The sequence below is a fragment of the Mobula hypostoma genome, chromosome 4 (assembly GCF_963921235.1).
Source record: "Mobula hypostoma chromosome 4, sMobHyp1.1, whole genome shotgun sequence".
Taxonomy (NCBI): Eukaryota; Metazoa; Chordata; class Chondrichthyes; order Myliobatiformes; family Myliobatidae; genus Mobula; species Mobula hypostoma.
In genome coordinates this window covers 192135846-192148322 of record NC_086100.1, presented here as the reverse complement: position 1 = coordinate 192148322, position 12477 = coordinate 192135846, and the positions used below count along the sequence as shown (strand labels likewise).

At 43.1% G+C, this 12477-nt stretch overlaps 1 protein-coding gene across 1 annotated transcript in view; it reads right to left on the bottom strand.

The window, feature by feature from the left end:
- Positions 1 to 12477, bottom strand: part of LOC134345011 (transcription factor COE3-like) — a 496949-nt gene that overhangs the window by 15458 nt on the left and 469014 nt on the right. Inside the window, exon 12 of the mRNA XM_063045143.1 lies at positions 25 to 90. Coding sequence (XP_062901213.1) covers positions 25 to 90 — 66 coding nt within the window. The remainder of the gene's footprint in view (positions 1 to 24; positions 91 to 12477) is intronic.

The window sequence follows — 12477 nt, the reverse complement described above, 5'->3', positions numbered from 1 at the left end:
GTGCCCTTAGTTCTACATGCTTACCTGGTTGTTGTGGGGCATTCCATACAAGGCTTCCACCAGGTCAGCAGCTCTCTTCAGTAGAACCTCCTATAAAACAAGGAATGGTGGTTAATGGCATGTCCTGCTCTTTCGGAATGAGAGAAATATAAAGATTAGCGGTTAGCATACTGCTTTACAGTATGGGGGTTCAATTTCTGGTGCTGTTCCTAAGGAGTTTAGACGTCCTTGCTGTGATCACATGGGTTTGCTCCGGGTGCTCCAGTTTTCTCCCACATTCCAAAAATGTACTGGTGAGGGTTAGTATGTTGTAGGCATCTATATATGAGGTGTGGCAGCGCCTGTGGGCCTCCCCCAGCACATCCTCAGACCGTGTTGGTTGTTGGCGCAAATGATGTAATTCACTGTATGCTTTGATGTTCATGTCACAAATAAAGCTAATCCTTAGTCTTTGATGCATGGATAGACTGAAAATGTCAGATGGACAGATGGTGGATCAGTCACAGGAATGAGATAGGATACCTGGTTGAATGGAGCCACAACAACGTCAGTAAAACTGAAGAACTGAGTGTTGACTCCAGGGAGGGGAAAGAGGGCAAACATTGGGAGATGGGAGGGGAAAGAGGGCAAACATTGGGAGATGGGCAGTGGAGAGAATCAGCAGCTTTAAAATCCTGGGTGTTAGTATACTGGATCACGTGTCCTAGGCCCAGCACATAGATTGAATCACAAGGAAGTTGCACGAGTGTCTTTACTTTCTTAGGAGGTTAGGTAGGTTCAGCTTGTCACTGAACACCCTAACAAACTTCTACAGATGTACTGCTGAATGTATCCTAACTGGTTGGATCGTGGCCTGGTACGGCAATTCGAACAATGCAGGAATGTAAGAAGCTGCAGAGAAGGGGACTCAGCCCAATGCATTATGGGTACACTCCTTCCCACCATCAGTAGTATCGACAGGAGGTACTGTCTCAAGCAGTTCATAGTAAATGTATCATCAAAGTACATATATGTCACCATTTACAACCCTGAGATTCATTTTCTTGCAGGCATATTCAATAAATCTATAGAATAATAACCAGAAAAGAATCAACTTGGGCATTCAGTCAGAGTGTAGAAGACAACTGTGCAAATACAAAAAAAAGAAAGAAAAATAATAAATAATTAAGCAATAAATAGTGAGTGCATGAGGTGAGGAGTCCTTGAAAGTGAGTCCATGGGTTGTAGGAACATTCCAATGATGGGCAAGTGAAGTTGAATGAAGCTATCACCTTTGGTTCAAGAGTCTGATAGTTGAAGGGTAATAGCTGCTCCCGAACCCGGTGGTGTGAGTATTGAGGCTCCTGTACATTCTTCCTGACGGCAGCAGTGAGAAGAGAGGATGTCCTGGGTGGTGGGGGTCCCTGATGATGGATGCTGCTTTACTGCAACAATGTTTCATATAGATTTGCTCAATGGTGAGGGGGGCTTTACCCATGATGGACTACATCACCACTCATAGTAGGTAGGATCCATAGTTGATAGTCGTCGTCTATAAGACCGTAAGATCATAAGACATAGGAGCAGAATTAGGCCATTCAGCCCATTCAGCCATTCCATCATGTCTGATTTATTACCCTCTCAACCCTATTCTCTTATCTTCTCCCCATAACTTTGATGCCATGATTAATCAAAAATATTAACCTTGGCTTTAAGTATACCCAATGACTTGGCCTCTATAGCTGTCTGTGACAATGAATTAAACAGATTCACCAACCTCTGGCTGAAGAAATTCCTCCTCATCTTTGTTCTAAAGGGACGTCCTTATGTCCTTGTATTCTAAGGCTGTGCCACACATTCATTCAATCTAGGCCTTTCAATATTTGGTAGGTTTCGATGAGAGTCTCCCCACCACCCCATGCATTTTTCTAAACCCCAGCGAGTACAGGCCCAGAACCATCAAATGCTCCTCATACTGTATGTTAACCCTTTCATTTCTGGGATCATTCTTATGAACCTCAAGGAATGCACCCTGTCCAATGCCAGCACATCCTTTCTTCGACAAGGAGCACCAGCTTCCAGCATCTGTAGTTTTGTGTCACCTTTTAATTAACCCGTGATCTACCCTTGGTAAACAGGCAATGTTGACCAGGAAGAGCAAAGGCAGACAAAAATTATAATACACCTTCATGAAAAACACTTTCAGTTCCTTTCCACCCATAGATGCTGCCTGGTCTGCTGAGTTCCTCCAGCAGTTTGCTCTTTGCTCCACATTTCAGCACCTGCAGTCTCTTGTGTCTCCAGAGGAATGTTCAGGCAGCTCCATCTTCCAAAAGAAAAATGTCAGTCTGTCAACTTGTCTTCTAGTCTGAGCTACATAATTTAAGATTGTTTTGTTCTCTGAAATAAACTCCTTGCAAGGCTTTTAAACTGCACATACACAACCCTCTGAGGGGGGAGATCCCTAAAGTGCATCTTTGAGATGGAAAGCAGGTTTGCAGTCAAAAAGTGATACATTGCGGTTAATAAAGAAACGGTGAAGTTGCCATTATTGATAGCTGATTTTACACAGCAAGATTTCACCGATAAGAATTAGTGAGCACTCGAAAATGGCCAGGAATATTGGTCCAAGCTGACCATTATGAACCAGCACTGTTAGCACCCAATTGATACCACTTCAGTTTCAAGCCCTGTTCAGTCAGCTGTGCTACAATGGAAGGAAATTGAATTGTTGGAGGTCGCCAATGGACTTGCAAGGTCAGTTTGTTATGTGTCTAATGAGGAAAAACGAGCAGACATGGACAATCATGGGACCAATAGTTCTGGTCAAGTAACTAACTGAGCAGTAAGAGATGGAATGTCAGCAGATGGGTGGGTGTAGAGTACAGTAAACGGGTGGCGAGTGTAGTGACTGGTTGGGGAGTCTGGTGAATGGGTGGGGAGAGTGGTGAATGGGTGGGGAGTACAGTGAATGGGTGGGTGGAGTTGCGGTGAATGAGTGGATGATTACGGTGCATTGGTGGGTGTAGAGTACAGGAAATGGGTGTGTGGGTGTCTGGTTAATGGGTGAGTTGAGGTCTGGTAACTGGCATATAAGGGTCTAGTTAATGGATGGGTGATGGACTGGCTCATGGGAGGGGTACTCAAACTGGCAGGGTTTTTAGTAACTTACACGAGGCAATAGAAAGTAATTTATCTTGATTTGTGAATAACACAAAGCTGTAAGTAGAGATTTATCAAGGTTGCTGGTGAACACAGCAGGCCAGGCAGCATCTCTAGGAAGAGGTACAGTCGACGTTTCGGGCCGAGATCCTTCGTCAGGACTAACTGAAGGAAGAGTTAGTAAGAGATTTGAAAGTGGGAGTGGGAGGGGGAGATCTGAAATGATAGGAGAAGACAGGAGGGGGAGGGATGGAGCCAAGAGCTGGACAGATCAAAAGGGATATGAGAGGATCATAGGACAGGAGGCCCAGGGAGAAAGAAAAGGGGGAGGGGGGAAAACCCAGAGGATGGGCAAGGGGTATAGTGAGAGGGACAGAGGGAGAAAAAGGAGAGAGAGAGAAAGAATGTGTGTACATAAATAAATAACGGATGGGGTACGAGGGGGAGGTGGGCATTAGCGGAAGTTTGAGAAGTCAATGTTCATGCCATCAGGTTGGAGGCTACCCAGATGGAATATAAGGTGTTGTTCCTCCAACCTGAGTGTGGCTTCATCTTTACAGTACTTAGTCCTGACAAAAGGTCTCGGCCGGAAAGGTTGACTGTACCTCTTCCTAGAGATGCTGCCTGGCCTGCTGCGTTCACCAGCAACTTTTATGCATGTTGCTTGAAATTCCAGCATCTGCAGAATTCCTCGTGTTTGAGTAGAGATTTATAGAAGCATTTCATTGCACAGATATATTCCTAGATAGGATATATGAGCAGTCTGAGAGAAAGGATTACAAAGGTTTTGTTAAGTCTTGTTGTGCAGCATGGTAGTGTAGAAGTTAGCGTAATGCTTTTCAGCACCAGAGATCAGCAATCGGGGTTTGGTTCGGTAAGGAGTTTGTATGTTCTCCTCATGATAGCATGGGTTTCCTCTGGGTGCTCTGGTTTCCTCCCACATTCCAAAGGCATATGGGTTAGGTTTAGTAAGTTATGGGCATGCTAGAAGATTGGAGACACTTGTGGGCTGCCCTCAGAACATCTTCACACTGCGTTGGTTGTTGGCACAAAAGATGCATTTCACTCTACGTTTCAATGTTCTGACGTACATGCGACAAATTAAGCTAATTTAAAAACATAACAAAATCTAATCTAAAAATATTAAAGCATGCAGGTATTATAGGGACAAGGCAGGTAGGTAAAGTTGGGTCATTGAGGTCCCACTGTCCAGTGGTACGGACTTGAGGAAATAAATGGCAAGTCCTGGGCCCAGCACGCAAATGAATTCTCAAAGAAGGTGCATCAAAGATCTTACTTTCTTAGAAGGTCAATGGTATCACCAAACACTCTAACAAACTTTGACAGATATACTGTTGAAAGTATCCTGACTGGTTGCATCATGGTCTGGTACAGTGATTCAAATGTGCAGGAATGTAAGAGGCTGCAGGGAGTAGTGAACGCAGCCCAATACATCACGGGCACTTTCCTCTTCACCATCCAGTAGTATCTACAGAAGGTTCTGCCTCAACGACATCTATCATCAAAGATCCTCACCATGCAGGGCATGTCACCTTTTCACAGCTATCATCGGGTAGGAGGTACAGAGCCTTAAGTCCCACGCCACCAGGTTCAAGAACAGCTACTTCACTTCAACCATTCGGTTCTGAACCAACCAGCACAGCCCTAATTGGTACCTCAATGTCAGTAATATTATGAGCACTTTGCACTGCAATGGACAATTTTATGTTTTGTTTCAATTGCATATACAGTGGATTCCGGTTAATTAAGCCATTGGTTAATAAGGGAAGCTGCTTATTTAGGACAACTCTTAAAGAACAAAAACTCATCGAGAAATAGCCAGGATTCACTTTATTTGGGACACTATGCTGCTCGGACAGAAGGCTGTTGCTGAACAGTTTCTAACTAAGTTTCATCTTAGTTAGAACAGTCTCATCTCCTAAATTACAGAGAAAGGTTTAACAAGTTCGGTCTTTATTCTTTGGTGTGTAGAAGGTTGAGGGGGGACTTGATAGAGGTGTTTAAAATTATGAGGGGTATTGACAGAGTTGACGTGGAGAGGCTTTTTCCATTGAGAATGGGGGAGATTCAAACAAGAGGACATGAGTTGAGAGTTAAAGGGCAAAAGTCTAGGGGTAACATGAGGGGGAAATTCTTTACTCAGAGAGTGGTAGCTGTGTGGAATGAGATTCCAGAAGAAGTGGTCGAGGCAGGTTCGATGTTGTCATTTAAAGTTAAATTTAACAGCTATATGGACAGGAAAGGAATGGAGGGCTGGGACTAGGAGAGAGTAAGAGTTCGGCACGGACTAGAAGGGCCGAGATGGCCTGTTTCTGTGCTGTAATTGTTATATGGTTATATGTTAACTAGCATCTGTCATGTGCACTGTGTGGCTGTTAGATGCTGCACCGTGCTTAGAGCAAATGGTATTTAAATAGCTTCAGTTACGTGTATTTGTGTTCAGAAAACAATGTTTTTTCACACTGATTGTTGGTGAGAAACTAGTAAGAAGACAATTCAGAACTGTTTTACTCTCTGCGGTTTCAAGCATTCAGGCTTGAAGATGCTGGAAACTGCCAGGAGTGAAAATGAAATGATTTCACTACTTCAACAAGTTAGGAACTACAGAGAATTTGAAGGTATCGGCAATCATCTTGAATGTTACAATGAAAATGAAGATTTGGAGGACACAATAGTTGAAAACATTGAAAGTAGTCCATTATCTACACTAGGAGCCTGCACTAATTTTGTCCATTTACGATCAAAGGAACACAGCAGTGTACACCAGATGAATTCCTCCATCGATAGCTATTAGGAACTAATACACAGATTTATAATGCTGTAGTAGTATTGGTAGTGTTCTAATTTATTCTGTATTTCTTTTCAATACATAATTAACTCAGTTAAACAGTAGTCTGGCTTTGCAGTATATATCTTTTTCTCCTCCACAATCACCAACAGCACAGGAGCAGAACAAGGCTGTGTGCTTAGCCCCCTGCTCTACTTGCTTTACACTTATGGCTGTGTGGCTTAACACAGCTCCAATACCATATTCAAGTTTGCTGATGACTCCACTGTCACTGCCTGAATCAAAGGTGATGATGAATCAGCTTATAGGAGGGAGATTGAAAATCTGGCTGAATAGTGCCACAACAACCTCTCACTCCGTGTCAGCAAAACCAAGGAGCCGATTATTGACTTCAGGAGGAGAAAACCAGAGGTCCATGAGGCCATCCTCACTGGAGGATCAGAGGTGGAGAAGGTAGGCAAAGTTAAATTCCTCGGTGTTATCATTTCAGAGGATCTATACTGGATCCAGCTCGTATGTACCATTATGAAGAAAGCACAGTGGCCCCTCTACTTACACAGAAGAATGCAAAGATTCAGCATGTGATCTAAAACTTTATCGAAATTCTATAGATGTGTGGTGGAGAGTATATTCACTGGTTGTATCACGGCTTGGTATGGAAACATCAAGGCCCTAGAATGGAAAAGCCGACAAGAAGTAGAGGATAACGCTCAGTCCATCACGGGTAAAACCCTCCCTACCCCTGAGCACATCCACAGGGAGTGCTGTTGCAGGAAAGCAGCATCCATCATCAAGGAACCCCCCTCCAATCTATGTTGTGCTCTTTTATCACTGCTGCCATTTGGGAATATGGTACAGGAGCCTTAGGATCCACACCACCATGTTCAGGAACAATTGTTACCCTACTGAATCAGAGGGAATAACTTCACTCAACTTCACTCTGCCCCATCACTGAACGGTTCCCGTAACTTATGGACTCACTTTCAAGGACTCTTCATCTCATGTTCTCAGTATTATTTTTATTTATTATTATTATTATTCTCGTTTTTATTTGCACAGTTTGTTGTCTTTCGCACATTGTTTGTTGTCTGTCCTATTGAGTGAGGGTGGTCTTCACTTGATTCTATTGTGTTTCTTGTATTTACTGTGAATGCCTGCAAGAAAATGAATCTCAGGGTTGTATATGGTGATATATATGTACTTTGATAGTAAATCTACTTTGATTTTTGAACCTTTTAACTATTTCCATGAAACTTCAGCTAATTAAGACAACCGTTTAATTGGGCCAAAATATATTGGGTTTGATGTGTTCCAATCCACTGTAATTTTGTTGAGTTTATGATGTTCTTGTGAATGTTATTTATCTGTGGCCATGTGCCTGCAATGCTGCCAATGGCTTGCTATAAAAGGCAGCTTTCTATTGCACCAATGAACACATTCACGGTGGTACAGCAGTGTAGTGATTAGCACAGTGTTACTATTGCCTCATTGAACTGGGTTCAACTCCCGCACCGTCTGTAAGGAATTTGTACATTCTCCCCTTGATTATGTGGGTTTCCTTTAAGTGATTCAGTTTCCTCCCATATCCTAACGATGTACATTTTAGTAGGGCAATTGGTTACGTATGTGTCATTGGTGGCATGTGCTCCTCAGGCTTGCTGAGCCGGTTACTGTGCTGTATCTCTAAAAAATGAAAAATATGTGAACCATACTTGTGCACATGATGATAAACTCAACTTTGACTTTGATTTGTCAGTGAAGGTTCAGCAAAATAAGCTAAAAACTATCCGGTTTGTTATTATCACAGAGAATAACAACCTTTCAAACGTTGAAAGACTTAGATACAGTGGCTGTGGAGAAGATGTTTCCTGTGTTGGGGGAGTCTTGGACCAGAGGGCACAACCTCAGAACATAGGGACGTCCATTTAGAACAGAGATGAGGAGGAATTTCTTTAGCCAGAGGGTGGAGAATCTGTGGAAATCATTGCCACAGGCAGCTGTGGAGGCCAGATCATTGGGTGTATTTAAGGCGGAGGTTGATAGATTCTTGATAACTTAGAGTGTGAAAGGTTACAGAGAGAAGACAGCAGAATGGGGTTGAGAGAAAAATGGATCAGCCATGATCAAATGGCGGAGCAGATTTGATGGGCCAAATGGCCTAATTCTGTTCCTATGTCTTTAAGTTTATGGTCTTATGGAATGTTGGTTCATGATTAGAACTTGTAATAGTTCTGAAAATTATATGACCTTAAAATGACGCAGTTGTTGGTTTACAACAACAGCCATGAAACTAGTTACAGTGCACAACTTGGCTATAGAACATAGAGCAGTGAATTGTACAGCACGGTACAGGCCTTTCCGCCCATGATGTGCTGACCTTTTAACCCTTCACCCCTGCATAACCCTCCATTTTTCTATCATCTATCAACCTAATACTGGCATAAATGTCCCTAACGTATCTTCACAAGTTCATTTATAATATATTTTTGATTTCCTGTAATATTTTGAGAATAACTTTAAGAAGCTCGACTTTCAAAATTCAACAGATAATTACCAAGGTTAAAATGATCTCAGTCAAACATTGCGATGATTTTGAAGGGTGGGAGGAGAATGTATTACTGATATTTAAACTCAGTCCAAAATAAAACACCTAAGAAATTACCTGCCCCATAGCTGCCATTCATTCAAAATCCCCCAAGATCATAACCATGGCAACGATCCACAAAACATTTAAAATAGATTCAACCCCATTGCTCTGGCCTCCTAAATTGGTACATTAACATTTTAACTGCCGTAGCCTACATTTGCAACTTACAGGATAAAATTGTAAATTTGGGGTTAATGAAACCTCTAATCACTCACTATATAACATAAAATTCATCCCTGATTATCCATTATTCCATGCAATATCTACTGGGATCCAAGGGCAGCACAACCTCAGAATAAAGGGATGTTCTTTTCCAACAGAGATGAGGAAGAAAGTGAAATTTGATGCCACAGAGGGAAGTGGAACTCAGGTGTAATGCTGAGGGTTTATAAGGCATTGGTCAGACCACACTTGGAGTATTGTGAGCAGTTTTAGGCTCCTTATCTAAGAAAAGCTGTGCTGGCATTGGAGAGGATCGACAAAATATTCACGGGAATCATCCTGGGAATGAAAGGGTTGATGTATGAGGAGAATTTGATGGCTATGGGCCTGTATTCACTGGAGTTTAGAAGAATGAGGGTATCTCAATGAAATCTATCAAATGTTGAAAGCCGAAGGAGAGTGGACTTGGAGGAAATGTTTCCCATAATGGGGGAGTCAAGGACTGGAGGGAAAAGCATCAGAATACAAGGACCTTCCTTTAGAATGGAGCTGAGGAGGAAATATTTTAGCCAGAGGGTGGTGAGTCTATCTAATTCATTGCCACAGAGGACCGCAAAGCCCAACTCACTGTGTGTAGTGAAGACAGGTTGACAAATTCTTGATTGGTTACAGGGTTAACAGTGGCGGGGAGAAGGCAAGAGAATGAGATTTCCCCAGCATTTTGTGCCTGTTTATTCATTTCCGTAGACGCTGTCTGACCTGCTGAGCTCCTCCAGCATTTAGTGTGTGTCACTCTGGATTCCCAGCATCTGCAGAATCTCTTGTGTTTATATAAAAAGTCATGTGAGTCATGATTGAATGGCGAAGCAATACTGAGGGGGCTAAATGGCCTAATTCCGATCAGAATCAGGAATTAGGTTTAATATCACTGGCATATATCATGAAATTTGTCGTTGTTGTGGCAGCAGTATATTGCAAAACATAATGGTAGACAAAAATGTGAATTACAGAAAGTATATGTACAGTGTATTAACTAGTAAAATTTAATAAGCAGTGCAAAAATGGAACTAAAACAGTAGTGAGGTGGTGTTCATACCCTCAATGTCCATTCAGAGATTAGATGGGCATTGCTCCATTTTCTATATTTTATGATCAATTAGATTTCCCTCAAAGTACTGTTGATTTTATACAAACAAAAGAGGGAAGGCAGGTACAGGGTTCTGAGTTGGATGATCAGCCATGATCATACTGAATGGTGGTGCAGGCTCGAAGGGCCGAATGGCCTGCACCTATTTTCTATGTTTCTGTGTTTCTATATATAAACCATGTGGGCACGTGGTTAAGGCATTGGACTAGCGACCTGAAGGTCGTGAGTTCGAGCCCCAGCTGAGGAACGTGTTGTGTCCTTGAGCAAGGCACTTAATCACACATTGTTCTGCAACGACACTGGTGCCAAGCTGTATGGGTCCTAATGCCCTTCCCTTGGACAATATTGGTGTCGTGGAGAGGGGAGACTTGCAGCATGGGCAACTGCTGGTCCTCCATACAACCTTGCCCAGGCCTGCACCCTGGAGAGTGAAGTCTTGCAAGACTAATGGATGCCTATATATAAACCAATTAACCTCTTAACTGAGGTATGCATGATAGCAACGAATATGTGACTGGGCAGGGAATAGAGGGGTGTGGACCCCATAAAGGCAGTCAGGCTGAATTTAGATTGGTATCATGGTTAGCACAGAGATAATCGGCTGAATGGCCTGTTCTTGTGCTTTACTCTTCTATATACCACATTCTGTATCTCACACCCAAGCATGTATTAGAGGACATGAATTTAAGGCGAGAGGAGGAAAATTCAAATGAGATAGTAGCGTAATGTGTAATGCTTTTACAGTGCCAGCGACAAGACGTTCAATTCCCGCCGCTGTCTGTAAGGTGTTTGAGCGTTCTCCCTGTGATTGCATGGGTTCGCTCTGGGTGCTCCCACATTCCAACAACGTACAGGTTGCGGTTAGTATATTGTGGGCTGGTGCTGGAGGCATGGTGGCTGAACCCCAGCACATCCTCGGACCTGTGCTGGTCGTTGATGCAAGTGGCACATTCCGCTGTTTGTTTCGATGTACATGTGACAAAGAAAGCTAATCTTGAGATGTGTGGGGCAAGTTTTTACACACGGAGTGGTGGGTGCCAGGTATGGCAGTGACAGCAGATACGACAGTAGTGATTGAGAGGCTGGTAGCCAAACACATGAATACGCGAGCAGGAAGAAATCTAGTTTAAATCAGCATTGTGTTTGGCGCTGACACTGTGAGCCAAACAGCTCAAGTTCAAGCTTAATTGCCATTCAACCTTACACGTACACAACTAAATGAAACAACGTTCCTGTGCTGTACTGTTCTATGTTCTTTTGCTTTAGTATAAATTGCCAACTTCTTGATGAGATTCCAGCCTACGACTCACACTTGGGTGCCTATTATTCGTCATATAACCACGCTATAGGGTGACAGAGTGGAGATATGTCTCTACCAAAGGAGGTACAAGGCACTTCTTCCTTCCACGAGCCTGCAAGGTGTAGCACCTGCTTAGTGACCCTTCCCCTCCCCCACCCCCCGAATCAGGGTCAAGTGAAGCTATGGGAGCAGGTGGTGGATGATCGTATGAGAAACTGGTGCATATAACAAGTCCTGGTTATGTGACCACCCGACGCCAGGCAGACAATCTCTGAAGAGTATTGGTAATGGCTAGGGTCACCTGTCTTGTAAAGACGCTGCCCAGAAGAAGGCAATGGCAAACTACTTCTGTAGAAAGATTTACCAAACACAATCCTGGTCATGTAGAGTCCATATTCGCCCATGTCACGGCATGGCACATAATGAATGAACAAGTGAACCACTCTGTACTTGTTGATTATACCCTAGACTGTAAATTAATCCTGGCAATTTATTCTATTATTCTAGACATAATTTCCTTTAAGTCTTGCTTAGATGTGAGTGTACGTGTGGGCACGTGGCCAAGTGGTTAAGGCATTGGACTAGCGACCTGAAGGTCGTGAGTTCGAGCCCCAGCCGAGGGAATGTGTTGTGTCCTTGAGCAAGGTACTTAATCACACATTGCTCTGCGACGACACTGGTGCCAAGCTGTATGGGTCCTAATGCCCTTCCCTTGGACAACATTGGTGTTGTGGAGAGGGGAGACTTGCAGCACGGGCAACTGTTGGTCTTCCATACAACCTTGCCCAGGCCTGTGCCCTGGAGAGTGAAGACTTTCCAGGCACAGATCCATGGTCTCGCAAGACTAACGGATGCCTTTACTTTACTTAGATGTGAGTGTAGTTCAATGTTCAAAGTACATTATTATCAAAGTGTGTGTGCATTATACAACCTTGTATCTCCTTACAGGCAGGCACAAGACAAAGAAACCCAAAAGAATCCATTAAAAAAAGGCTGTCAAACACCTATTGTCCAATCAGAAATTTGATGTGCAGAGAATAAAACACATCATGCAAACAATAACAGCAAGCAAATACCAGTCTGAACTGAAGTCCGCAGACCCTTAGTTCAGCGCAGAACAGTGCCCTTCAAAGTAGCTGAAAATCTTTTGGAATCTCTCAGTTAGATTCTTACTTGTATCTATAGTTATACTATATAAGTACCTCCTTGAATCTCTTGGTTACATTCCAGCCTGTGTGTTACTCCAGAGCATCTGTAGTTCTACACATGAA